This window comes from Epinephelus fuscoguttatus, linkage group LG10, assembly GCF_011397635.1.
Source record: "Epinephelus fuscoguttatus linkage group LG10, E.fuscoguttatus.final_Chr_v1".
In the NCBI taxonomy this organism is placed as follows: Eukaryota; Metazoa; Chordata; class Actinopteri; order Perciformes; family Serranidae; genus Epinephelus; species Epinephelus fuscoguttatus.
This window is the reverse complement of record NC_064761.1, coordinates 37,998,589-38,025,908: the sequence shown is the minus strand read 5'-3', so window position 1 is coordinate 38,025,908 and position 27,320 is coordinate 37,998,589. Positions and strand designations below refer to the sequence as shown.

Below are 27,320 nucleotides of genomic sequence, written 5' to 3'. Positions count from 1 at the left end.
CAATGAGCAGAAGATAAGGAAACACATAAAATGACATGTTGTCCTTCACTGAGACAAACAAACACACCGGCTTCTTTCATTCACCTGACTTTAGACTGAGTGAGGAAATTGGATCGCCTGCAAATAAAGTGCTGGAGGTCAAACACGGGCCCCCGTTGCTATGAGGTGACAATGCTAACAAATGAGCAGCCACTTCAGTAACCTTAACTATGTTTAAGCCAAACTGACAGATTAACCTGAGGCAGTCATTTATTGATGCCCATAGCTTTTAGTCCTCTTTGGTTGATGAGATAAATAGAAGCAGCTCTGTCTCCAGTCAAGTGTTGATATTAGATCGTTCTAAGTCAGACATCATTGTTTTTAAATAAGCTGCCATTATAACAAGACATTTCTTGAAACCTTTAACCTTGAGTTTGTGAAAACCTTATTGCCACAGTCTGCCATCTCACTCAAGTCCACTCTTTAAAGAACCTTACTGGTGTATTTGGATGTGTTTATTTAACTTGCAGCAACTTGAAACATTCCTAAATTAGGTTATCCAGCACAATGATCAGTTCTACATCTGTTGTTGTTAGACATTTTTGATGTGTGGTTGTGCAGTCAAAAATCAGATTTTAAAAAAAGTGCACAGCAACATAACTTTGCCTAATTCAAAAATGTTTCAAGCCTCTGCAAGATGATTATCATAATCAAAACAATACCATGAGGTGTGATGGCGCAACCAAAAATCTGAAACACTAAGGCATGCATTGGGACATAGCTGAAGAGTTATATAAAGCATCTGTGAATTGTAGTTGTTCGTATCCAGCAACAAATACAGAGCCGTTAACACAGACAGAGATGCCACTTGAACTTTAATAATTTGAACTCATACACATTGTGTATCTTCTCTTATTTGTGGTAATTGTTATTTGGATCTATATCAGGGACTGATACACAAATATCTTTGAGCAAACACAAAAGTTGTTACAGTATCATAGCCTCATGGTTCAAAGCGACATTATGATGTGACCTTTCAAAGCTCGCTGTGGGTTATTTTGTGTCTCCTTATTACTCTGATTTGTTCTGTTCCTTGACATTATCAGGAGGATCGCTATGCCTTTCTTGCTGAGTGGTATGACCCCACTGCAGCTCTCCTGCGGCGCTACCAACTATTCTACTACCCCAAAGATAGCTCGGTGGAAATGGTATGCATTCGTTACTGTACTTTAAATGTGCTGTTACATTGGCTGTTTCAACTTTCTTAGGCCGCTTATAAAGGCAGGACTATTATAATTAGAATTTGTTATGCCTTTTAGTCTGACTGAAAAATTAAAGAGAATACAAGGGCCAAGTATTTATTCTGATCATGTATTTTTTTGTCAATCTACTGTGTATAGAATTTTGCTGATGTTTTTCACTGTTGACATCTGAAAAAACTTTGCACGCGGGTTGTATGCTCTCTGGCACATTCATATCATGAATGACACAAGTCTGCAGCTTAATAAACCAACATGTCTGTTTTTTTATTTGTAGTTTGATGTAAAAAACCAGCGGATATTCTTGAGAAGGACCAAATATGACGACATCCATCAAGAGGACCTGTTTGTTGGGAATCGAGTGAACGTGTTCTCACGGCAGCTGAATCTGATTGAATACGGAGATCAGTACACAGCAAACAAACTCGGCAGCAAAAAAGAAAGGTACAATTGTGTTGGTTATGTGATATGTCTGAATGATCCTCTCCAGTTACACGTCTCGCAGCTTTACATCACCTCTAACTGCGGCTCATACCTTTTATTTTAGCATTATTTATAGAGAGGTGTGATCTGTTTACACTGCACACTCCTACACGTTGTACTTAGTCCACAGTGTGATGATTATTAAAAATAAATGAAATGTGTTGTAATGTGTTATATCTGCTGTTAATCAGCTGTCAATCAGATTTTTAAGGCAACAGCATGACTTTGATTTTATGTGTTTAAATAACTTGACGATGACTATATTGATTAATCACATTTTATTTGTCATTTTACTTGTTATGTATTTATTTTGGCACAGATACCAAAACAGTACACATTAAAAGAATATTAAGACCATATCCATTATGGATTTAAGATAAACTATGTAGGATCCCCCCCCCCCCCCCCCCCAAAATAGACTCAAAGAGAAATAAATCCTTTCAGTCATCATTTATGACCCACAACAATTATGTGACACTCTGCCCTCTACCTGTATTTTCTTCTTATTTTCTGTGTTTGGTAGGTTTATGGGTGTGTATCCCCTCAGAGCTCAGATGAGGTCATGGTTTTATAAGAAGATAGCGAGCGACCAGGTGCCAGACCGTAAGCAGCAGGCATCCAAGAGACACAACGCCAAAAAACACATATATAGCGAGGCAAAATGCCATAGAGAATCTGGGGTTGGCTTTTACTTTTAATTTTGCTGGCAAGTGTGTAACCGACAATCCTGCATAGTATACCTTTAACATTAAAGATAGCCTCTCTTTAAATACTTGAGGAGCAGCCTCAGTAGTGTGGAATAAACTGTGGCGTCCTGAATGTTTTGTGAACAGCCCCAGACTTCTCAGACTCTTTTAGTGACTTACTGCTCAGAGGGATCTCAGTCAGTGGCTCCTCTGGCAGCAGCACAGCAGCTCTCGCCGTGCACACATGGGAGTCAGTGTCAACAAGTGATTTTGTCATTAACCTTTAGTAATGTAAACCTACGTGACGTTTGCGGCTCGACAAATGTGTGATAGTTGTGGTATCATAACAGCCTGTCACAGGTTACAGCGTGATGATTAGAGGAGAAATGGCAGAACATAAAGGTCCAGGTGGGAAAAAAACGATCATTTAGGATTTTACTGAAAGAAGGAAATCACCTGTTGATTTATATATAAATATAGATCCCAGGGGACATTTGTGTATTTGGGAGCTGTTTAAATGTGTAATTGGTGGTAGATCTTATTTTGCTGAACTATTAAATGCAAAAATACTCTGAAATATTGTGATATTATTTTAGGGCCATATCGCCCAGCCCTTAGAATAAATCTTTGGTTTGTCCGTGTGCTATGGACACAATTCACTTGCTACCCTGTATATCTCGAGGTACGATACCCAGCCCTACACATTATAAAGCATTCATTACTGTAAGTGGGACAGTGTTTCTGGTCTGGTTCTCCTGAGTTGCCTCTTATTGGCTTATATGTAATACTGAGCAGCAGCAGCGGCTGTGGTCGTCCACTAATCAGAAAATTGGTGGTACGAACACGGCTCCTCCAGTACGCATTGTCAAATTGTCCTTGGGCAAGACACTGCGCTCCAAATTGCTCCTGATGTGTGTGAGTGTGATGTGAATGGTTATCTGAGGAGTAGGCTGCACACTGTTAGAAGCCTCAGCCACCAGTGTATGAATGTGTGTGTGTGAGTGGGTGAATGTGACATGTACTATAAAAGAGTCAGGACACTAGAAAGGCACTATACAGGTTCAAGTCCATCCACCATCCATCCATTATACGTCAGCCATGACTCACTTTCTATTTTTCTCCCCATGTTTCCAGAACTCTTGCTGTGATAAAGCCAGATGTCGTCACCAAGATCGGAGATGTCCTTGAACTGATATACGCCTCCAACCTGATTGTGACCAAAGCCAAAATGACAACGCTGACATGGTAAGGTCGAAGCCTCGCCAGTGAGAGTGTTTAATAAAACTACAAAACACACACTGTGGTAATGTATCAGACAAACTCTTCTCAGAGAGGCAGACACAGGCAGTTTGCTGCCAGTGTCCTCACACAAACAGATGGATGGCTCTGCTTTCTCACACACATTAGGAACATATGGCGTTCCAAGGGGCAGACAAGGTTGGCGTTTAATTACGGTTTTATCAGGTGCTCAGTTGTGGTGCAAACATATTATCAAACTCGTCTCAGGCTCAGATGAAGCAACGAGTCTAATGTGCACTTTTTAGTTTTACGTTTGATGCCTAGGTGCACTTTGCTGATAATGCTTCTGTAGTTTGTTCATTGTGGTGTTTTAAATGATCTGAGTAGTGATGGGCAGACAGATTCTTGTCACAGTATTGGTTCCTTTGAGTTTACTTCTATGGCACATTTAAAAACAACAATTTCCTTGCTGTACAAATTAAAAGAATGAACACACATATATAGCAATATAACATGTACACAAATATGAAACAGAATAGCGTAGATAAGAACAATTACATATATAAAAAGATTATAAAATACTAAAATATTAAAACCACTACAAACAACCAAAGGCCATTGAAAACATTTACATCTTAAGATTTGTCTGAAGTGTCAATGGAGGAGCAGCTTGTGCTGCTGCCCCATAAAACTTCTCTTTAGTGCATAACCAGTCATCATGTATACGTTTACACTAATAAAGATTAAATATTCATTTGAATTCATTGATTCAGCTCCGTCTTGTATGCAGGAAAGCTCAATATGATGTTACAGATATGTCACTGACCAACGATCTGTTGCTCTTCGAGGGGGAAGCAGCAGAAGTCCCATTTACCTTCTCTGGTGCTGCATTCATGTGATGTTGGAATAATCTGAAAAATGAGGCCTTTACATTTCTTTATCAATGTGTTGTTGAAACACTCTGAGTAATAAAACGTAACACATCTTCTTTGTAGCGTCCATGTTTTCACATTAAAACTCAAAGCTCATAAACACACCGAAGTCAGAAGAACGAACATCTGTAGAGCATGTTAATGCCTCATTAGTGACACGAGTCTGCTGTAATCGATCTGGCCGTTGCTGCACTACGTTACGACATGTAATGGATTGTCGAGTATTCAAACGTTTGAAAGGCTGACCTGGTACATACCACACACTAAAAAGAGTCATTCAAAAGATTTGTTAATTCATTTTCGCCCATCACTAGATCTGACAAGTATTAGAAAATATTTGAAAGCATATGACGGGTTTAATTCAGAGTTGTAGGTGGTATTTTGATTAGCATTAATATCTTGGAATTTTTTAGATTTTATTTATTCAGGTCAATAAAAGTTTGTAAAATATTTGGGTTGAAAATTAATTGTTTGCATGTTTCATTAAAACTGAGCAGTTCTTTCAACGATGTTACTCTGCACAGATAACTAAAGTAAAACTGTGTCTTGCCCAGTATGAAGGTAACTGCTGTTTCAAAGCTTTCTCCACCTGCCAGTAATAAAAAATCTGCATCTACAAATACTGCAACCTGCTGGAAAATGTGTACATTTTTATAGATATATTTATTGGGTATTTACAACATATAAAATACAGTATGTAGGTGCACTTAAAAGTATCTGCTCATTCTTTTTATGATAAAAATTGACAAAAATAATAAACAAAAACACAACATATCAAAGTAACCCCCACCCCTGTACTGAGCATTGATTACATCATTCAAATCAAATCATCATGTGGTATTAAAAAGGAAGAGATATAACATATGATAAATTAAAAACATAACAGAGTCCAGAAATAATTAGACATTTTTTTAGCTGCAGTGTTATCAATCAGGATAAAATACTTCTCATGATGACTCACATTAAAGGGACACTTTTCTGATTTTTTAACCCGCTTTGTGTCATAACAGTGTGGTTAGTCTGAGTAAATGTGGTGAACTTCCCTCTATGTTGCCAACGCCCAGATCTCCCTGCTCACAGCTGACTTTAGGGCTGATGCTCGAATTACAGATTGAACTTCTGCATTTTTGTAACCCAGCCAATACGGACACAAAGAGCAGTGGTTCCCAACCTCTTTCCTTAAAGGACCTCTTCTGTCACTGAGTAAACTGACGACCCCTGACTAAGTGACATAACTTATGTGTATTCCATATTATTTTCAATGTATAACAATAACCGTACAGAACAACTTATAAACTGTGCAGTGAAAACAAAAGCCAAACTGCAGGACATTTGTGTAAAATGAGCAATTATAACCAGATTTAACGAGATTATTTCAGGTGAATATTGCATCAGTTTTCCTGATATTTGCAGGAGCTTTTTATGGGATTCTCTGTATTTTTATTTATTTGTTTTATCACTCATACATACGTAGAAGGCTTCTATTTTTGAGAAATTCAGTGTTTTCCTCTTCCTTTTCCGTGGCCATTAATCTGTTAGCTCTTTGGTTGTTTTAAGTGCATGCTTTTCCCTTGCAGATGAGGCTGTTAAGCAGTGAGTGAAGGCTCTGTGAATAGAGCTTGTGTTCAGTCTCCACTGTGGCCTGTGAAATTATTTTTTAAAGTTCATATCATGAGTAATAATTTGTACTTAAAAAACAACAAATTTCATTTAGTTTTCTTTAAAATAACGATTAAAATGCAGAAATATGAGACTACTGTTTATATTTTTTTAAGTTTTCATACACCTCTTAAATGAAAAAGGTCTCACCGCCGCCTTTGAAGCTTTGGCAACCCCCAGCAGGGGTGAGGAGTCACAGGTTGCCAACCTCCAGGGCTGAAAATGAAGCCAACATGAAAGTGCCAAACACTGCAGTTCTTTGCCACTTGAGGCTGGTGTCAGAAGCCAGTCAATCCTTATAGACCCCCGTGTTAAAATGCCCGACTTTACAGCAGAAATAAACATGTTTACAGCCAAATGCAAAAAGAGGTTTTGGTCTGTATAGTTAATTTTCCCATTCATGACAACTGTACGGGGGTGAATTTTTATATGACTCACCTGTTTACATTTGAGGCTAAAAGTTGTGCATAATTAAGGGCTGGCCACTTTGAGTGACAGGCTGTCAGCCGATAGTGTCCTCGGCTTCTCAGTCAGATCCACCTCTCGCTCCTCCACAGCTCCAGATTCGACAAAATACGGTCACTTCTGGCTCCAAAGTCCAAAATGGCAACATCCACAATGCCGAACTAGAGGCTTCAAAATGGGAGTCCAGCTAGTGACATAGAGTAAAGAAGCGCTTCAAGAGAGAGCTGCCCCTCTCTTTCCCTGCTTTCTCTCAAACTTAGGCAGTGCTGAATCAAATGTAAACCAAGATTCTGCTACTGCAGTGCCTATTTCTCACCTTAAATGTTTTCAGAAACATATTTCAGCTTACTGTGTAACTGTGATATGAGGCTGTTTGTTACCAGCTGGCCACCGTATTGTTTTCTGAGTCAAAATGGATGAACTTGCATTACGTCAACCACCAGTGGGAGCATTTTTTGGTCTGGTGCAGCATACTGCACAGTGGTAGTTGTTGGTTTTCTTTCTCTTGAGCAAAAGCAAATGCCACAGCCCTTTTCCTCTGTTTTCTCTTGTCGTGCAGCACCAATGTCAAAATTACTGACAATTTTTACAGCATCGACGGCCCAGTTTTATGATAAGACCATCCTTTTAGCAGTTAAATACGTCTTTAAGTGAGCTGACATCATGCAAATGTGTGCATTTTTAACTGCTGAATGAAAACTTGACATCAGTATACATGTCCTCTGGGTTTTCACAGAAAAGTGTGAAGTAGTTCCCAAACTATTAAGAAGCTAAAACCTTGCACACCAAAAAAGCATAAATTTCACACAGCTGCTTTTTACTCTGGCAAGAAATTACATAAATATTATGACCTCTGTGAATGTCTTTGTCGGTAGTTTGGTATGTAGAGTTCACACATAGTATACCTTAGATAATGTGGCCACTCATTAACTTAATTGTTTTATGGTTTTCTTACATCACAGGAGGCAAGCGGCAGACTTTTATGCAGAACATCAGTCAAAGCCTTTCTTCAAGTAAGTGCCTGTAAATGATTTGCCAGTTTTGAGCAGGTGTGAGCTAACAGAAAACACCTCTGGTAGCCAGTCGTTATCATTAACAGAACCTGTGACATTGATCTTAATGACACTGTAGTGACATTTAAACACAAGTAACACAGCTGACATTCTGCTCACAGGAATTCCACTTGTATTAATGGGTTATTCCATCGTTGCTCCATTTTGCAGTAACCTGGTGCAGTTCGTGTCCTCGGGCCCTGTGGTTGCCATGGAGCTGATGGGTGATGAGGCCATGTCTATCTGGAGGAGGCTCCTGGGACCTGCAGACCCTGCTGTGGCGCGGAAGGAGGCGCCGCAAAGTGTCCGTGCCCAGTTTGGAACAGATGGCATCAAAAATGTTGGTCATGGCTCTGACTCACTTGCTGCAGCAGCGAGAGTAAGAATGTGCAGCTTTAGCTTTATTCATGTTCATGTGTGCCCTTTGTGCTTTGTGCTTCACACTCAGAGATGATTACACACTCTAAAGTGTTTTGTGTTTGTTTTTTCAGGAGCTTGAATTTTTTTTCCCATCCACAATTGGCCACGGTCCTTCAAATACAGCCATTTATACAGACTGCACATGCTGCATCATCAAACCACATGCCATATCAGAAGGTAGGGAACATAACCTGTCTGTATATTAATAAGTATGTGTCTGTCTGTTGATACATTCCTAAATTATGCAGTGAGGCTGTCAAGGTCAGCAGAAACACTTGAGGTCATGTCAATAACTGTATGATGTCGCTGTTGTGTTTACATGTGCGAATGTCGCCAACATTTTAGCCAACATGGTGCCAGAATAAGAAGTGTGGCATGTGGCAGACCCTGGATATTGCAGTACCACTGTTTGCCCATTATGAAAATTGTCTCACTTCCGCTCGGCTCACTTCCTCTGGGCCTGGTCAAAGCACTGATTCCTCCAGAGAACGAGCTGCAGCTCATGGCTGTGGCTAAAATGTCTGATCACAGGAGAACAGCTGCTATGGACACTTGAAGCAAAAGTGTCCTGGAGTGCTGTGTCAAATCGGCAGTCAGACAGCACCGTCCTGTTTACTTTTTGTGCTGAAGTCTCTTGACCTTTCTGCACCACTGCTGACATGACACCATGCATCACCTAACATTGTTATTCAGCCGTTTTATATTTTCTGTTTACTTAAATGGCCATGCACGAGTGAGAAAACTGCTTAAACTAACATCAGAGAGTGTTTTTACAGTCTGTGAATCCTATCAGTTCTTCACTGAGGCAAAAATACACCTGCCAGTGATTATCTAAACTGCATATTATTCCAGTGATGAAACAAATCCATGTTATAGCCATTTTAAGTTTAAGTCAAGTGCTTAGGAAAGTTACTGGTTGTCCTGTACGGGGAAAAGTTGTCGAGATACAGTGATTAAATTAAGCACTGCTGCTGAGTTTGAGGTCCAGTAATTTTTTGATCAGGCATCTGACAAATAGGGTCGATTATTATTAATCGTACCACAGCAGTGATGTGGAAATGAGACTAATTTTAAAATGTGCCGTTATTATGATTGTTTCTAAGAGACGATGACTGAATAAGATTAAATACTAATGAGACAGGTTTTAAATCTTTATTTTATAAAATAATTGTTATATTAATCGAATCTAAAGATATATTAGTCAAGATTAGTCAAAAACATAATGGATAGGTGCAGTCCTAGTGACCAGCCTGTGACTTTTATAGCTTCATCTCCCTCTCCACCTATAGCTGATGTTAATGTCTTTGTGTCACACAAAGGCACGACGTACCAAATTTGGCTTTGGATTTTTCCAAATCCCTGCCCTGATCCCTGTTCACGGAGCATGCCACTGGAGCTCTGACCTGTGAAATGTGAAATTCTCTGGACGGCGCTGAAGTATGCACACACAGAGTTGTTGACAGAGGGGAGACCTGGACGACTTGTCCCAGACATATAAGCTCACAGGCTGCTCATTAGAATAAACAAGCTCACTGTGGTCCCGTATAAATTAATTTAATCTTTACTGCTGATTTGATCTCAGCAGTTAGTTGTTTGGTATCTGATTTAGAGGAGGTTTATATCAAGTTTCCATGGGTGTATTTGAGCTCTGTGTGCTGTGTTCATTCTCTATTTTTAGCCATGCTAACAGCATTGCTTTAGGGATGGCGTTGAATGACTCTGGTGTTCCTCTTACATTTCTCCTAGCGCCACCATCTGGTCAAATACCTTTTGACCTAACACTTTCAAAACTATTGACATTCCTACAAGCCTCAGCTGTACTTTCTGTTGTGTGCTAATCTTAGTATGCTAACATGCTAATGTTGGCATTTATCTCAAAGCACAGCCTCACAGTGTTGCTGCAGTCCCTTTGTCTTGTTTGGAAACACTTGACAATACTTCATTAGGGAGCCCTGAAAACAAAAATCAGCAGAGACAAACACAGGGATATTGTGAGCTGAGATGACATTTAGATTGGAGCATGCCCCTCCTTGCTTGTTTATTTAAACATGAGAGAGGAAGCAACGCAAGTAAAAGGACTCCACATAAATGATTCCATTAATAGCATTCATGTGTTTAATGTTGTGTTATTCTCAGTGTATAGTGCCTTCTCATGGCAGGACATTTTGATCCATCAAAATAACATTAGTAATGCCTATATATGGGCTGTAGGTGTGCCAGGACCCTGGTGCTGTGCGTGCTGCTCCCTGGCATAACATCCTGCCACACCTAAATGGAATAAAGCCATCATTAATGTTATTACTGCAGTTACACCTGTGCTTTTCCTGCTACGACAAGTTGAATTGTCTTCCGTGAGAAATATCTATGAGAGAGGATCCATTAAAAAAAGTACTGGTACGCTTTGTTTTGCTGCGGGGCACAATTGAGAAACGGCTGATCTCTCTCTCTGCTGCAAAATTAAATTCCTCCAAAACATAAAGCACACATTTGTATGATATTTCAATTAATGCCAGTGTAATTGCTGATGGTTATCTGCGATTACACTGATGTGACGGTGTTGTAATTTAGGCTGTGTCCGTTTATCAAGAGTGACCAAATATCTCTCTTGGCTGTTCTCCTTTTGTCTTGTTTTGTTAACGTTTATTAAAAGCCAGGGGCTGCAGCCTGCTGCTTGGTATCAGTTCAAAACAAACAGCCACAAAGGTTCACCAGTGTACTGTTGATTTATAGACCTATTTATTAAACATGCTCTCTCCGTGATGGTAAAACACATTTCATTTAAACATTTCTAGCACAGGCCTGTATCTGAGTAGGAGTGCATGTGACCTTTCAAAGTCAGCCCACAAATTTCTCTGTGCTCATTGTGGTCTGGCTGCCTGATGGGTATGTGCTTACAACAGGCTTTGCTGTATCCAGTACAGTAAAACTGATACTGTTCTTTAGCTCACAAAGACATGATCATGACACGTTCCTTAAAGGAATACTCTGCTGATTTTCAACCAGCTTTGTGTCTTAACAGTGTCATTAGCATGTGTAAATAAACTGTGGTGAATCTCCCTCTGTCCTACCAGTGCCCAGATCTCCCTTCTCAGTTCCGGCTCAAATCACGTCATTAGATGGATTTTTGCTGGTTTCTAGGGCTGCTGCTCAAACCACAAATTTTACTTCTGCAATTTTTTTTAACAGAAGGGGATCGAGAGAGAGATCCGCCCCTCTCTCCCAAACTCAGACCAAACTGATCAAACAGTATAACTAGGCAGTGCTGATGAAATATGAACCAAGATTCTGTTATTTTATTGCCAGTTTTTCGCCTTCAGTGTTTTCAGAAACATATTTTAGTACCCGTTTAGCTGTAACATGAGAGTGTGTGAAAAGAAACTATACTGTTTCCTGTACTGTGAAGATCAAACGGTAAAACTAGGCATTCATGCATTCATTTTCTGTGACTGCTTATTGCTGCAGCGGTGCTGGAGCCTGTTCCCTGGGCGAGAGGCAGGGTACACCCTGGAGAGGTCACCAGACTATCACAGGGCTGACACATAGAGACAGACAACCATTCACACTCACATTCACACCTACGGACAATTTAGAGTCACCAGTAAACCTGCATGTCTTTGGACTGTGGGAGGAAGCAGAGTACCCACAGAAATCCCACGCTAACATGGGGAGAACATGCAGACTCTGCACAGAGGGGCTCCCCCACCCTGGGTTCGAACCAGGAACCCTCTTGCTGTGAGGTGACAATGCTAACCACTGTACCACTGTGCCACCAAAACCTAGATGTTCTTCGCTGCCTATTTCTCACCTCAAATGTTTTCAGAATCATATTTTAGCTTACTGTTTACATGTGGTACGAGATTGTCTTTTTGGACGAGCAACTCACATTATGTCACCCACCTGTGGGAGCGTTTATTGGTCTGGTGTGGTGCAGTGCATTGTGGTAGTTGTAGGTTTTTTACCTCTCCAGCAAAAGCAAATGGAATAGCCATTTTCCTCTGTTCTCTCCGGTCAGGTAGCACCAGTTTCAAAAGTATTTGCATCTTACATCTGCATAGACAGCCCAGATTTATGAGAAGACCATCTTTCCAGAAGTGAAATACTTCTTTAACACACCGCCATTCACCTTCTGATATTCAAGTAATACAGAGATTATGTCTAATCTGAATTTTTTTCAAAGTCCTTCCCAACAAAATCAATTTCTGAGGAAATTTGAGGTGAGAAGCTTGTTTAATTTTATGTACCTTGTTTGTAGAGGTAGTCGCATGTTGCAGGTGTTTTGAGTAGCAACAAGTATTCCCATCCCTCTTAACAATTAGTTGACTGTTTTGGCGTCCGTCTGTCAGACTCAGTTCATTTTCAGTCAGTTTTTATGCCTCCACACAGGCGATATGTTTTCAGATTGTGTTTCAGTCCGTCCGTCCGATTCTCGTAAATGCGATATTTCAAGAACACCTTAAGAGAATTTTTTCAAATTTGGCACAAACGTTCACTTTGACTCACTTTGTCACTGACATCACAAAACATGTTTTTGGCCATAACTCAAGAATTTATATGCTGCTAATGACAAAATCTCGCACAAATGTCCAGTGAGATAAAATGATGACATTTCATATCCACAAGGTCAAAGGTCAGCATCACTGTGACGTCATAATGTTCTGCACAAACACTTTTCTGGCCATTATTCAACATCATATCTGAGGAACAGAAGGGGAGACGTTTGGTCAGATACTGAAATGGTGATACTCCTCTTGGGTGTCCACCTTCAAACTGTGCTGCTTGTATAGATCTTCTTTACTGCCCCGAGGAGCAGATGTGTTTGAAGCATCCATGTTCTCACAGACATTGATGTAAACTGTACTGGTTCGCGGAGGCAAACAGTCATGAAGCTGGAATTCTAGTTATCAGAATAGTCTTGTAGGAAGGCGACAGGTATTGTAGTAAAATACAAAACAACTGCTAATACTACTGTCACTATTTTAATGTGACAACAGTGTTAACCTTCAGACGTAAGGTGATACATCTGGTCCAAGCCAAAAGTAGTGACCCAATCTGAGGGGTTTGCCCAGCCGAGCTCAAACCGAGACAGTCAGCCAGTTCAATGACAAACATTTCCCCTGAAGATCACTTAGGAGGCCAAATTACGTTACAGCTACGTGTGCAGGACACAGCCAATCACAGTGGTGATAAGGGAAATTGTGGCTGCACATGCACTCAGACATGACTGGAATAGAGAAGCTTCTGTTGCCAGGCACCCAGAATAGGATCTCCTAGCAACAGCACCAGCTGCTTTTGGGAGCTGCGCTGAGTGTGTGCCTATCCTAGGCAGGCTGCTGTGTGCAGCCCAGGGAGGGCACAGAGGACTCAGACGGTGGTTACTCACCTGATACACACATGTGGACTGTGACCGAGCAGTCACCCAAATAAAAGAGAAATTCATCAGCGCTCGCTGGTCCGAACTGAAAGTCACGATTGCACACAGCAGCGTTCAGAATTAATGGAAACTGTGGACACCTATCCTCCCTGACGAGAACACAGGCTACTTTTTATCAGGATGTCTGAATGAGATTATGAGACTGGCGCCCTCTTTCAATTATGTGTGTCTGCAGCTGTCTGACCTTCACTGTCACTGCTGCACCTTTGTCACTGTGGTTGTACCATTTTTACATTAATGCTCTGCCTCAGTGACAAGAGGAACAGCTCTGTATCTCTCTCTCTGAAGTGTTAACTGTCGGGACAAAAATAATGTCTCCTCTGCTCGAATAGATAGGACATCTGTAAGACAATCACACTGTACTTTGTACAAAGGAGTCCGTACAATCTGAGGTCATTGCAACATAAGATAACATTTGATGTTTGTATAGGAGCAGTATGATGGCTTCATGGCTTATTCTGTAATAATAATCCTTGTCATTTACCTCACTTCAATTAGTAAAGTCTGCCAAAGACATTATTTGCTTAGGATCACACTGAAGACTTTATTGTAGCAATAAACTCCTTCCTTGTCACTCTGTGTAAACTTAGAATAAAGCTCATAAAAGCCCATAAATATGAACAGCTTTGATGTGTTCACAGGTCTGACTGGGAAGATCCTGAACTCCATATCTGCAGCTGGATTTGAAATCTCAGCCCTTCAGATGGTAAAACTTTAACAGATAATTCTCCTGTGGTCTCGTAGAGTCTGTCATATGTTTTCTGTGTGTTGTCAAATGTATAGACGTGGACTATAGTTATGAAATGCCTCACCGTGTTTTTTGGGGGGATAATTAGAAGGCCACTACCAGAGGACCTGAGGGTTCATATGATAAAAGTAAATCTGATAAATAGGTGGGACTCAGACCATTGAGAGCTTTATGAACCAATAAAAGTATTTTAAAATCAATTCTGAAGCACACAGGAGGCAAATTCAGAGACTTTAAAATTGGTCATGTGTGCTCTCTTTCTGGTCCTCGTCATATTTCTCTAAATGTTACAGTTACCGTGGAAATACTTAACATACTTAAGATACATTTGTGAAATCCAGAAAACACTTTATCATCATATATAAACATAACAAATATAAATATACATATACAAATATAAAATGCTTCGACTGAAATAATGGCAGCTTGTTATCAAAAACAGTTCTGAAAACAAGGAAGAAAATTGTACTTGAGTCAAATTTAAATTTGCATGTAGAAAAAACAACTTAATTACACAAACCAGTATGAATCATCAACTTAGCATTCACACACATGGTGTTACAGTTGTTCCAGTTCTAGCATGAAACCACTGAGCGCTCCATAATGACTGCTTTCTGTGTGAAGTTGGAGCAGCTACACGTGTAGGCCACCCCAGAGGATTCCTGCTGCTCGCAAATGCAGACTGTGATTGGAGTCATAGTGTTTCTACTTTTGGCTGTGATATGTCAGTATTGAACTTTACTACCATCAGCTGGATATTAAGATGTATGACATTTGTTCCAACGAGGCCAAATGCCCTGTGTTGCAATGTCAATGAAAGGGAGAAATAATTTGTGTATCCGCTCAGTGATTCAGATCCGCTCCAAAATTTAATAAGCTCTTTCCAAGTATCATGGAAATCAGGCCCGTGTTTTTTCTGTAATCCTCCTGACAAACAAACCTAAAAACATAACATCCTTGGTGGAGGTAATTAAACGATACATATACTGTATTTAATATAATGTTCTCTTATGCCCGTGTATCTTAGCTTTACTCGTAACCAATATGGTCACCGTATTGACTTCCTGTGATCCAGCCTGACCTCATAATTGAGCTGCTGCAAACAGTGACCTCCCAGTCCATTCATTTTGCCACATCAGACGTGATGCACATTCTGGGCTGTAGGACAGAAATAAATCAATCAGGGTTTTATCTCTGTAGCAGCATGCAGTGTGTGGTGTGCATTAATGGGAATAAGTTGGAGCACATTAACAATTCATGCGGTGCCTTTTGTTCCCAGGACATGATGCCACAGCCTTGACGATGTTAGTACTGTACATCAGTATTTTTTATTGAAATTACAAAAGGTCATCTGTGATGATGGAGCTGTTGTTACAGTTCAAAGCAACATATACTAAGTGAAGTGTTTCCATTTGATTAAGGGAAATTCCTTCACTGTGCCTTTTATTGTTTTTCTTTCTCATATTTAATTTCATCTATATTACATTATCAAACTTTCATTTTTGTTTTTCACGTGTAATATTTACTTTTCTCAGTTCAACGTGGACCGGGCGAATGCAGAAGAGTTCTTTGAAGTGTACAAAGGGGTTGTCACGGAGTATCCTGTGAGTATAAACACTACGCTGTTGTGCCATCATAGCAAGTACCTGCATCGTGCTTCTGACAACTGTTACATTTAATAAAAACCCACAAACACTGCCTTATCTTTAGTAAAGATCTCGAGAAGTGACTAACGGTGTTGTAATCTGTTTGAAGTTGAGTCATTGCATGTTGTCATTATCAGTCCCATAGTTGTGAAATTCCTGGAAAAGTTGTGAAATTAGAAAGACTGTTTCCAGGCAGGGAAATGGTTTGACACAATGTTTTGAATATACTTTGTCTTAGCTATTGTTCAAAATATTTCCATAAAAATCCCAAAATACGTTATGCAAAATACCTTCTTTGTATTGCTAATATAAAATCTACTGCTGCACAGGGTGACCTTGGAAACATCACCAGTATCACATGATATAACACAGACCAGACCAGCACCTTCTGGGGGAAAGAAACGTGCTGTCACATAAGGAGAAAAACAGGAAAGCAGCAGGTTAACCGTGGCTGTCACACCGATATTTAAGGCACAGAAGATAAACATTCAGTGTCAGTGTGGTATGTCACTAAATGATGCTGGTGACAGTTACAGATGGACAGCTAACGTTAGCTTGAGAAGGAGGCTGCTGCAGTACAGTCGAGCATTTGGCTATTAATAGGTCCGTTATTTACAGGCAACACTTACCCCAACGATACCTCATGATTCAATCAAATACATTTTTGATTTAATCTGGTATCGGGGTCCAGATATCTATAATATCTGGCATCTGTGTTGGGTCATTGATCCCCTGGGATAGGGGAAGACTACCAGGACATGACAGCAATCAACTTAATTTTTAAATAAAGTATCGCATACCCTCAGGTACAGGCAAGGTCACGAAATAGCTATTAGATGTGTCCACAAAACAATTGCTGGTGTGGTTTATCGGCATCTACAGCAAGTTGGCGTCAGGAATGTCTGACGAGCAAGTAAAGTTACCAAGTTACCACCTAGCAGTTTAGCAGTTTTATAACTACTTATATTGGGTCAAATATTATGAATTGCTTTGAAAATTCAGCTGTAAAAATGTTGGGAACCCCTGGTAAAGTGTCGCCATGTCTCTCTCCCTGCAGAGTATGGTGACAGAGCTGTGCTCCGGACCCTGCATGGTCCTTGAGATCCATGGCACCAACACGCCGCAGACATTCAGGGAATTCTGTGGACCTGCTGATCCAGTGAGTCTAATATTATTTGCTATTTCCTCATTATACTCCAGACTGGAAGACTCTCCTGCAATTGAAATGTCAAACGTTTGGTTACATGTGGTAAAAAATCAATACGTCTTCTTTGAATGATTATCCATCCGTCAACCTCCTTTTGAAATGAGTTTTCAAATGTCCTTGTTGTCAAGGACAGCCAACAGATAATCTGGTTTTGATTGATTGATATATTTATTTTGAACATACAAGACAAAAAAACAAAAGAAAATAATTAAGTGACATGAACAATAAACATATATATACATTCTTACAAACAACACATGCCATTTTCATATGTAACATACGGTCAGCTGCCACTTTATTTTGACTACAGCCAAACTTAATGCAGTTTAATACAACGGCACTGCTATAAATGCTCCCCTCAAAAATGTTCTAATAATATAATTTGTTTGCTTTACTTTATAAATGAAGCCATTTCTGCTGCTGTGTGAGTTTGACTGTGTAGCCTGGAAAAAGCAACAACAACATTATTGTCCTTCCTCTGTGTCCCTTTTTATTTTAAGTTATTTGTGTATTTCCCCTCTGGGGATCAATAAATGCTTATCTTATCTTAGAGCCTGTGCAGCCAACTATTTGGCATTCTCTCTGTCCTGTATCCTGCATAAGCCTGACTAAATCTTCTGAGTTTAGGTTTTACTGTGTGATCTAACTCTGGTGTACAGCGTCATTAAGTCTGACAGCTGGAAACCAGGTGACTGAGGAGCTCCGTATTTTCTACATAACTGAGCTTAATATTTATTTCATTTCAAGCTCTGATTGGTTCAAAGCTGATGACATGAAAAGTAATGCAGATGTATCGGGTTTGAAGAATCTTGAATGAGACAAAATAAACTCATGATAAGTTGGAGAATGTTGTTTTAGCCGAGCTCAGTGCACACTGTCAAGACTTTGTGGTCTTTATGACTATATAACAGAGCTGGTCTGTGTGTATGTGTGTGAGCGAGTGTGTGAACACGTGCAGTGCATGTGTGTGATTTTGGGTGCTGTGGATCCAGTGCTGCAGGGCTGTGCCGGTTCGTGATGTGAAATCTAATGATAAGACGCTCTGCCACCATAAAAATGAGGGACTACACACCTGCACAGCTCCCCCACCAGTTCAGCAGTCGTCCATGACTCAGCTGTCAGTCTTGTTAAAAATAATTCTGTTCTTTCATGTCTCGTCATTTCTGCTGTTTCTTTTTTTAAAATTCAGTTTATTTAATTATTTTGTTGTGCTTTCTGTCAGTCCTCCAGGCCACTATCAAAATGTGACCGACAATGCAGCCACAGAGTGGGAAAGGGGTCAGTTAATTGGCTAATGATTTCCAGGTCACATGACAGTGCACCAGGGGTCATCAGTTACATTAGTCCAAGGGACAGAGTTTTTCTAAGCAGACACTGTGGGGAGTAGACTTTCAAAAAAAAAGAGCCTAATCAGCCTATTTTTTTTAATAATATAATACAATTATTTTAATAATGATTAAAAAAAATAAAACACAACATTAAATGAGAGCTGTGAGTTTGCCCCTATTAAATAAAGATATGGCATGAATTTGTTTCAGCTGCCTAAGCGTATCCAATTCACATTGTCCAACCAGCAGAAAATATGACCCGCACACTGTGAACTTAATACATTATAGTAGCACAATCATCAGGACTCAGACCTGACAGTGACATAGAGAGGGGATGAGAAGGTGGACTATTTCACGCAACATTTCTATGAGTTATTAATAACTTACTCGGGACGCTGCTTTGTTGCTTTTGACATTTAAAATTTTAATATTTTTCTAGTAAGCTTGCCTAAACCTGTCCCACAAGTTGAGGGTCAACTTGCTAATTATAATAATTACTGTATGTGGTCCGCCAAAGCTTCAGTCAGTTGACGATCACTGAAATACACCATTGGTGCCAAAATAATTTAACCTTTGTGACCACCCTATCTTATTGTATGGTTGGGTGAATTCCTGCAATACTTAAGCTACATTCAGATGGATGATTTCCTCTTTTGTGAGTTTGATCTGTTTTTTTTGTTTGTTTGTTTTGTTTTGTTTTTGTTTGTTTGTTTGTTTTTGTTTCACTGAAGTGTGAAAAGCACAAACAACATGGAATCTGATCTTTTTCAATTCTATTTTGGGCCCTCTTTCATATGTAATACTAAGTCAGATACAGGTCCGGTTTGTGCAGTGTGACCTCAGTCTGAACATATTGGCATTTATGTGACTTTTACATCAGTCTAAATTGACATTCATCACAGTTCTTACTGGCAGGAGTCACTCTGTGAATACAAACATGGAGGATGTAGTTAAAAGTAGCCCTTGCTTTCCTGTAATTTATTGAATGAAATCTGTGCCAGTGAAGCTTTTAGCCAGGATCCCACCACTCCTTGCTCCGACTCCGCATCCGTGCACACCTCTGAACAAAAGGAGCAGCCATTGTGCCACAAAAAATGTGTCTCTCTTTCTCCTCGTCCTTGTCATCACCTGGTCACAAATTTGCTGCACATTAGCTTATAGATAAAACTGTTAACGCTGACTTCACCGGCCTCTTCTGCACGTTTTGGTCAGTTTAGGTGTGAACAATTGAAAAAAGGGGATCTGAGCAGTAAGGTGGCATCAGTGTATACGGGGGGAAATAAATTTCTCACTATATTTGACATAGTTCAGGCTGCTGCCAGAGGCTCTCTCCTTCAGATGCTGTCATTCGTTCTGACACTTTGTTCTCCTTTAAAGCCTCTGTAACCTCCTTGATTGCTTCAGACTCAACTGACTAACTGGGAGTTGAAGCAGTTTCATAACTCTGTGACCTCAAACTCACCACCTTTCTGTTATCTGACAAATAACCTAAACATTAACACTCCTACTCTTCGGTGGAGGTCGGTCATTTGATACACGAGATAAATGGAAAGTCTCAGCAGCACCGAGACCTCAGAGGAGAAATGTTGTGGGCTAGATCAGCGTGTTAGAGGCTAGCTGATGAGGTCACTGGGAGGGCGTGTGTGTCCGTCTAACATTGTTCTGCTCAGTACCAAAGTACAGGACATTTTCTTGACAAAAGAAGTGTGTGAGGACATTCCAGACGCCATTATCAGGCTGACAGGTTGGACTGAACAAACACTGGAAGGCCAGACTGTATAAAGAGGTCAGAATGCTTATTAAAAAGGAAGGGTCAGTTGTTTGTGCTAAGAACGAGCTAATATTGATAAATTCCAGTTGACTTAAGACCAATCCATAAACAATACAGATCTTGTGTGAATAAAAACATATGACTGTGCAGCTGACACACTTTTTACTTTATCATATTAGAGTTGATGCTAGATCAATTTAAAGGGATTGTTTGAATTCTTTGAAGTGGGGTTATATGAGGAACTTATCCATAGTCAGTGTATCACCTACAGTGGATGGCAGTCAGCACGCCCCTGGTTTGGCCACGGAAGATAAGCAAATGTGCTGCTGTGGATTGGGGCAGCAACAAAAAGTATTTTAGCCACCTAACAAAAATCAGAACAGTTTAGAAGTATGTTTTTTGAATAGTTTTTCCACTTTATCTTGCCATCAGACGGCCCTTTCTAATTGGGAACAGAAGCAGTCATCTATGTCCTCTTTAAAGCCACCAGACTCCTTTGACAAAATGAATCATTTTACCTCACAGAAAACAGGAGTTGTTGGTCTACTGCTGCCTTGATCAATTAGTTTGTTTCTGTTATTGTGTGACTTTCTATCCCTCTAAAACCAAAGTCACACAATAGCACAAACAAACTAATTGATCGAGGCAGCAGTAGACCGACAACTCTTGTTTTCTGTGTAAGAATGTGCTCTGCTGCTGCTCTCCCTGCCTTAGGCTTTCCATGTAGGCGCATGGAAGGGCAGGAAAGTTTGCCTCTTCCTCATTTGCACGTGGAAGGGTAGAGGTGTGCTCTCTCCACCTTATGCTTTCCACTTAGGTTCATGGAAGAGGCTTTCTGCATAGGCTCAAGGAAAGGCAGAGGGGCCCCAGAACAGAGCCATACCGCTAAATATAATACTGCAAATGGATATAAAGTTTTCTTTGACAAAAGTGTTCCTGACTGAAATGTAAATTGGCCAACAATGAAATACATGTGTAATTTGAAATTCCTTTATTAAACAACATGGCTTCAATTAGCCTTTTAAACCATGAATTCAAAGTTAACATAAGAGAAATCAGCAAACTTTCTGTTGCTGCTGTTACAGAGGTTGATAACTGTTAGCCATGTGATGCTAACAGTTAGCTCTGTCAGTGCTCCCACAGCAGTAGTCTCATGATAAACAGAGAGAGAGCGACAGCAGGGCAAGGAGGCACTGAGTGAAGCAATACGCTGCACGCAGCTCTACAATGAAATATTTCACCCATTTTAAATATGAAAAAATAAAAGTAAAAGTCACATTCACATATGGGGGGTTGGGTGGTGATTACTGTAAACGTTAAACAAATACTGACGTCCAAATCAAGTACTCGTGCCCATCTTGAGTTCTGTGATATAAAATTGCTGTTTTTGTAAATGGAGTCTGGATTTAAGGAGAGCATTGATAACAGCTTCAGTTCTTCATTGGAAAGGGCTGTTTGACAGCAAGATAAAACTATGAAAATATTCTAAATATAACTTACACCTACACTGATAAAGATTTTTTTCAGAGGTGCCTAAAATAAGTTTTGCAGCTGCCCCTGTCTTCTGTGGTGGTACTCCTGCCTGCTTCTTCAAACTGGAGCGTGTTGACCACCATCTACTGTGAGCAATACAGTGATTATAAGTCAGTACCTTGTACAACCCCACTTCAAAAAATCTGAAAAATCCCTTTAAATTGATCTGCCATCAACTCTTAATATGATAAAGTGTGTTTGAGGTCATCGAGCCCTTCAGCTCTGTAGTCATGTGTTTTTATTCACACAAGACCTCAGTTGTTTATAGATTAGTCTTAAGTACTCTGGAATTAATCAATAATCTGTTCTTACCACAAACAACTGACCCTTAACTATTAATAAACATTCTGACCTCTTCATACAGCATTCATACATCCTGTACTGTATTTTTGCCTCATGTATTCACACCTCCACACCCATAGCTGCTTTGAATTGTACCAACTCAGGCATGTGACCGTGCTCTGTCTTGTGATGTGTGCTGATATCAGAGTGGACAGACACTACGGTCATGACCCAGATTTAACTCTCTACCTTCTTCCATTGTGTTTTATTACTTCCTCTTTAAATCAGCACCTTAATAAATCTGTGCCCTCCACTACACATGAGCAGAGCATGGTGCCTCACTCTGTCTTACTGTAGATGATGGGTATAAGACATGATCAAATAGGCCTGAACTTCCTGTTGCAGGAGGCTAAGACACTATCCATGCATCATGTTGGCTAAAAATATGCTTTTCCTATTGATTTTTGACCCATCTGCGTAATGCTTTTGTGGAAAAAGATATCAGCTGTTCCTGGTAGCCAGTCACTATGCTAAATTTAGTGCACTGTAGTACACTCAAAAGATCCATCTGAGCAGGACAGAAACTTGATTCACCCCGTTTACACACGTCAGTGTTCTTTTTTTAAAACCAAGAGAGTTTGTCGTTGATTAAACCTAATGTTGAAAATTGTAGCAACAAACTGGGATTGCTTTTTTCAAGTTTTGTAATATGAGGGAGATTACAGAAATCTGTGACTGCTTTTAAAGACAATATTTTTACACAGAGCAGACATTTTGTATTTACATTGCAAAAATGTATTCTTTATATGGTTAATTTTTATATAGAATAAAAACACAAAAGGGCAGTGTGCCAACAGACAGTAGTAGTAGTTGTAGTAATAAAACATGAAAAGATAGTATGGTGTAATACAAACACAAGAAATACCATTCCAGCTATAAAGCTATAAATCTATGATAAGACAAGAGTTACATGCCTCGTGATTGAGGTCAAGACACATGAGGTGTGTCATAAATAACACACATGAAATTTAATTTTATTACATCTTTCAGATTTGTGATGGCAAGATTTGTGTTTCTCTGATTATTTTATTTCATCTTATATTATTTTATTTCATTTGATCATATTATTTTATTTCATTTTATATTATTATTATTATTATTTATTAGGTAAGACATTTGTCCAAGGTGTACATGGCACTTTTCTGCAGCTTATTTGTTAAAATGAAATACAGTAATCTTTAGATAAATCTCCAGATAAAAACACATTTTGGGGATTTTGATCAAAATGGAAATTCAACCACGGGCCTTTTTTTATTTCAGGTGAAAAGTTATGAGTTATTTCAAATGTTTACGGCAGTTGTTCACCTTAACTAGCATTTGTCATGCCAAAAATAACACCAGATATTCATTACAGTGTTTCCCCCATATTCATTCTGCAGAGGTGCATCACAGTGAATCCATGAGCAAGGAAAGTGTCTGTGGTCACTCCACATGTCTGTAATGACAGCAGGACAGTGGAGTGTCTGTTATTTTTACTGCTAAAGTCAGTTGAGTAGGTGAAGTGAAGATAATGCTGTCAGTAGGCTGCAGGTTACAAACAGGCTCTGTAGTAAATGTCACTCTAACATGCTGAGAGATTCTGTGTTTTTGTGTTTAAAGCTGAGCCACACCAGAGAATATTTGGTTTAAACGGATCAGTGATGCTGTTTTGCCCTCATTGTTCTCTGTGAAGTTTGCTGGAAGTGATGTAATGTGGCTGCGGTGCGTTTTATGTGGACTGTGCCGGACCCCATTTTTTATAAATAGCGTTTTAAAATGCCTCATTGGCCCAGTGTGCTCTGTGTGTGCTTCATTTGGCACACATTTAACACAACAGTTAGGATTTTGTTTGAATGAAAACTCAACTCCTGGCATTTGATCCTGGTGTTGTTCACCACTGTTTTGGAAGAGGAAAATAATGGGAGTAACAGCTGTAATGTAACCAGCTTTAATAGTGACATATTTTTCTTACTGAATAATTGCAAAGCGTGGTTCATGTAGACTGTGGACTGATACATATTTAAAGAAGCTTTGAAGAACTATCAGTGTTGCATTTGAGAGAGGGATTTGGTGTGGTGGTAGGTGATACAATGAATGTGTAATTGGGTTAGCATGAACCCTCCCCCCTCTCAGCCAGGCTAACGCAGTCACTCCAGGGGAAACACTGTTCTATTTGCATGTTTGTTAGTGGTTGGGTTGGCAGAATCCTTCGATAACACAGTGACTGAAATGGAGCGAGCCTGGTTTTTTTTTAAATGTGCCTAAACCACACTGGTATCCACTGTGGTCAGACTCCCTCACTTCAGCAGGGCTGGACAGTCAGCAGAGCATGAACGATCAGACGTGAAACTTTTAGAGTTCTGGACGGTCATGTAACTACCAGGTCACTCTGCCCCGGCCATTACTGTCCACAAAAGGCAGCAGTCGTTAGGTGAACATCGGTCTAGCACACTATGGGACTCAATAAAATCAAATTAAACTCTGACAGTAGGTCACTCATGAGTAACTAATGTAATTACAGAGAGCAGTGCTTTGCAAAGAATTCTTTTATCATAAGTTTATCTCTAAGTTTATCTCTAATTTTCCCTTTACCATCATTCGCTTCAGTCATATGTGACATGCGACACATAAACAACAGGTCACTGTCTGGTCAGGGCCATTTTGTAGGTTGTTACTGTACTCACAAGCTGCTGTGTTGTGTTTCCTGAGACACATACCAATGACATACAGACACAATTCATTATACTGACAAAGATTATTATACAACTGAGCAGCCATGTAAGAAGTTCTGCTTTAGTTTCTAATTGTTGAACGTCTGTCTGACTGATACAATCTGATTGATGCTAACAATTATACCAATTAGCCAGATGATGGTACTTGAAAAACCACTGTTACAGTTTAGCTGATAATAACTGACTTTGAGTTTTATAATAACCGTTTTTGTGAAGACTTTCTGTAGTGTTGATTGAATTTGCCAAACGATCACTGGACTACAATGGCAAAATTTATTACAAGTCATTTTGCAAGCAAGTTCAGTTTGACCACTAAGAATCTGCAGCCATGCTAGCAGCTCTGTGAGGCTGTAATATGACACAGCAAGGCTGCTCATCCTGCCTTTTGTTTTATATCTGTTGGCTTTGCTGACAGGCAGCAAACATGTGGAAACACGCCCACTGCCCACCCTTGGGTCTCCAATGGCTCATTAGCTGCTATGCACTATGCTCCACCTGGGTAGGGTGGGAGCTAACATCAGCTACCACTCAGTCAGCAATTACACCTGGCAAATCTGTCCTGGTGCCAAAACACGTTGCTGCTGAGACATTGTGCCCACCCTCCAGTCTTCGCCAGGTCTACCCCTTTAGTAAGCAGCTTCATTTTGAGTCACAAGACCCCTTTAGCATTGTTAATAACAATGTTAGCACCATTACCAGTGCTGACACTGCTAATGCTGGTAAAAGAGCAAACAATGATAACACAGTAAATGTTAAAAGGGTTTTACAGCTCAAAAATCGAACCACCTACTCACTGGGGTGAGCTTGGGGAGACAGGAGGATGAGCCCAATGTTTCTACAGCAACACTGTGGGTCGGGTCGGCGTTACTAGTGGTTATCACTGATTGAGCAGCACAGCTAACTTGCTAGCTCCTACCAGACCCAGGTAGTGTTCAGTGCAGTAAACTGAAGATGGCAAAATGAACCTATAGACTGACATGTGTAACTGGTCAAATTCTCTGTGGTTAACCGATTACCAGTTAACTCTTGACATCCCTAATGCTAACATGTTAGCACCAAACATAAAGTACAGCAGAGGCTGATGGGAATGTCGTTAGTTTAGCAGGTATTTGTATGCGAAAAATACAATTTTGATCTCATGGCTGGTGGTGCTAAAGGAACAGTCGATTATCAAGTTAAGCAGGATTCATCGTCTGAAGACCATGAATGTCAGCTAGTAGCTGAGATATTTCTCTGGATCAACTTCGGGTAAGAGAGACCTGTGAGACAGAGGTTTTTCCAAGGTGCTAGGTTGTTGTTGACGTAGATCTTTACAACATTTCACTTAAAGAACAAAGCAGGCATGCCTTACTTACCATCCAAATCTTCATCCTAACTTGCCATTTTCAGTGTGCAGGTTGTTAGCTCTGAGGCATGTGTTGTTTTTCGTAGTGAAGGGGATTTGAAAAAAGTAACACGGATAGTGAAAGGGAAGGAGATTGTCGTGCCTAAAAAGCCAGCCTGTGGCAGGCTTATAGCCACAGTCTATATCCGGTGAGTTGGACTACTGGTGGACTGACCAACGAATTAACATTGCCATCCCTAGGGTCATGCCACTCAATATTTATAACCCCAAAAGTGCGGGGGCGTATTAATGTTCCCAGGATCCTATGTTCCCCAGCTCAGTATCTTCTTTATATGACTCATCAAGGAGACCTCTCAGAGGATTTGTGTTCTCAGCAGTTTTTTTTTTCTCATGTCAGATGTTAAGTGTATATTTTCCTGGGTCGGTATTTTTCTCTTGGCTTCATCCAGCGTGCACTGGAGCGGTTTGCAGCCAAGTGTGAAGCAGTCGGGATGAGAGTCAGTACCTCCAAGTCTGAGGTCATGGATCTCTGCTGGAAAATGAAGGATTCCCCCTATGGGTCGGGAGAGTGTTACTGCTCCTAGCGAAGGAGTTCAAGTATCTCAGGGTCTTGCTCGTGAGTGAGCGTAAAATGGAGACTGGGATGGATAGGTTTTTTTGGTGAAGCGTCCACAGTAATGCAGGCACTGAACTGGACAGTGGTGGTGGTGATGTGGGAGCTCAGGCGGAAGGCAAAGCTCTTGATTTAACAGTCCATCTACGTTCTCACCCTCACCTATGGTCATGAGCTTTTGGTAGTGATCACAATGAGATTGCGATACAAGTGGCTGAAAAGAGTTTCCTCTGTAGGGTCACTGGTCTCAGCCTTAGAGATGAGGGTGAGGAGCTCAGACATCTGGAGGAAGCTTGAAGTAGAGCTGCTGCTCCTCCACATCGAAAGGGGTGAGTTGAGGTGGTTCAGGCATCTGATCAGGATGCCTCCCAGCTGCCTCCCATTGTTTCTGGGCACATCTAACTGGTAGCAACCCTGGGGCAGAGCCAGAACAGGCCGGAGGGATTATGTATCAGGAGGAACTGGAAAGCG

At 40.3% G+C, this 27,320-nt stretch overlaps 1 protein-coding gene across 1 annotated transcript in view; it reads left to right on the top strand.

The window, feature by feature from the left end:
* nme7 (NME/NM23 family member 7) overlaps positions 1 to 27,320 on the top strand; it is a 33,638-nt gene that overhangs the window by 1,730 nt on the left and 4,588 nt on the right. The window contains exons 2-10 of the mRNA XM_049587759.1: positions 1,086 to 1,187; positions 1,516 to 1,682; positions 3,542 to 3,652; positions 7,665 to 7,715; positions 7,926 to 8,133; positions 8,246 to 8,351; positions 14,247 to 14,311; positions 15,889 to 15,957; positions 17,057 to 17,158. Of these exons, the coding sequence (XP_049443716.1) occupies positions 1,086 to 1,187; positions 1,516 to 1,682; positions 3,542 to 3,652; positions 7,665 to 7,715; positions 7,926 to 8,133; positions 8,246 to 8,351; positions 14,247 to 14,311; positions 15,889 to 15,957; positions 17,057 to 17,158 (981 nt within the window). The remainder of the gene's footprint in view (positions 1 to 1,085; positions 1,188 to 1,515; positions 1,683 to 3,541; positions 3,653 to 7,664; positions 7,716 to 7,925; positions 8,134 to 8,245; positions 8,352 to 14,246; positions 14,312 to 15,888; positions 15,958 to 17,056; positions 17,159 to 27,320) is intronic.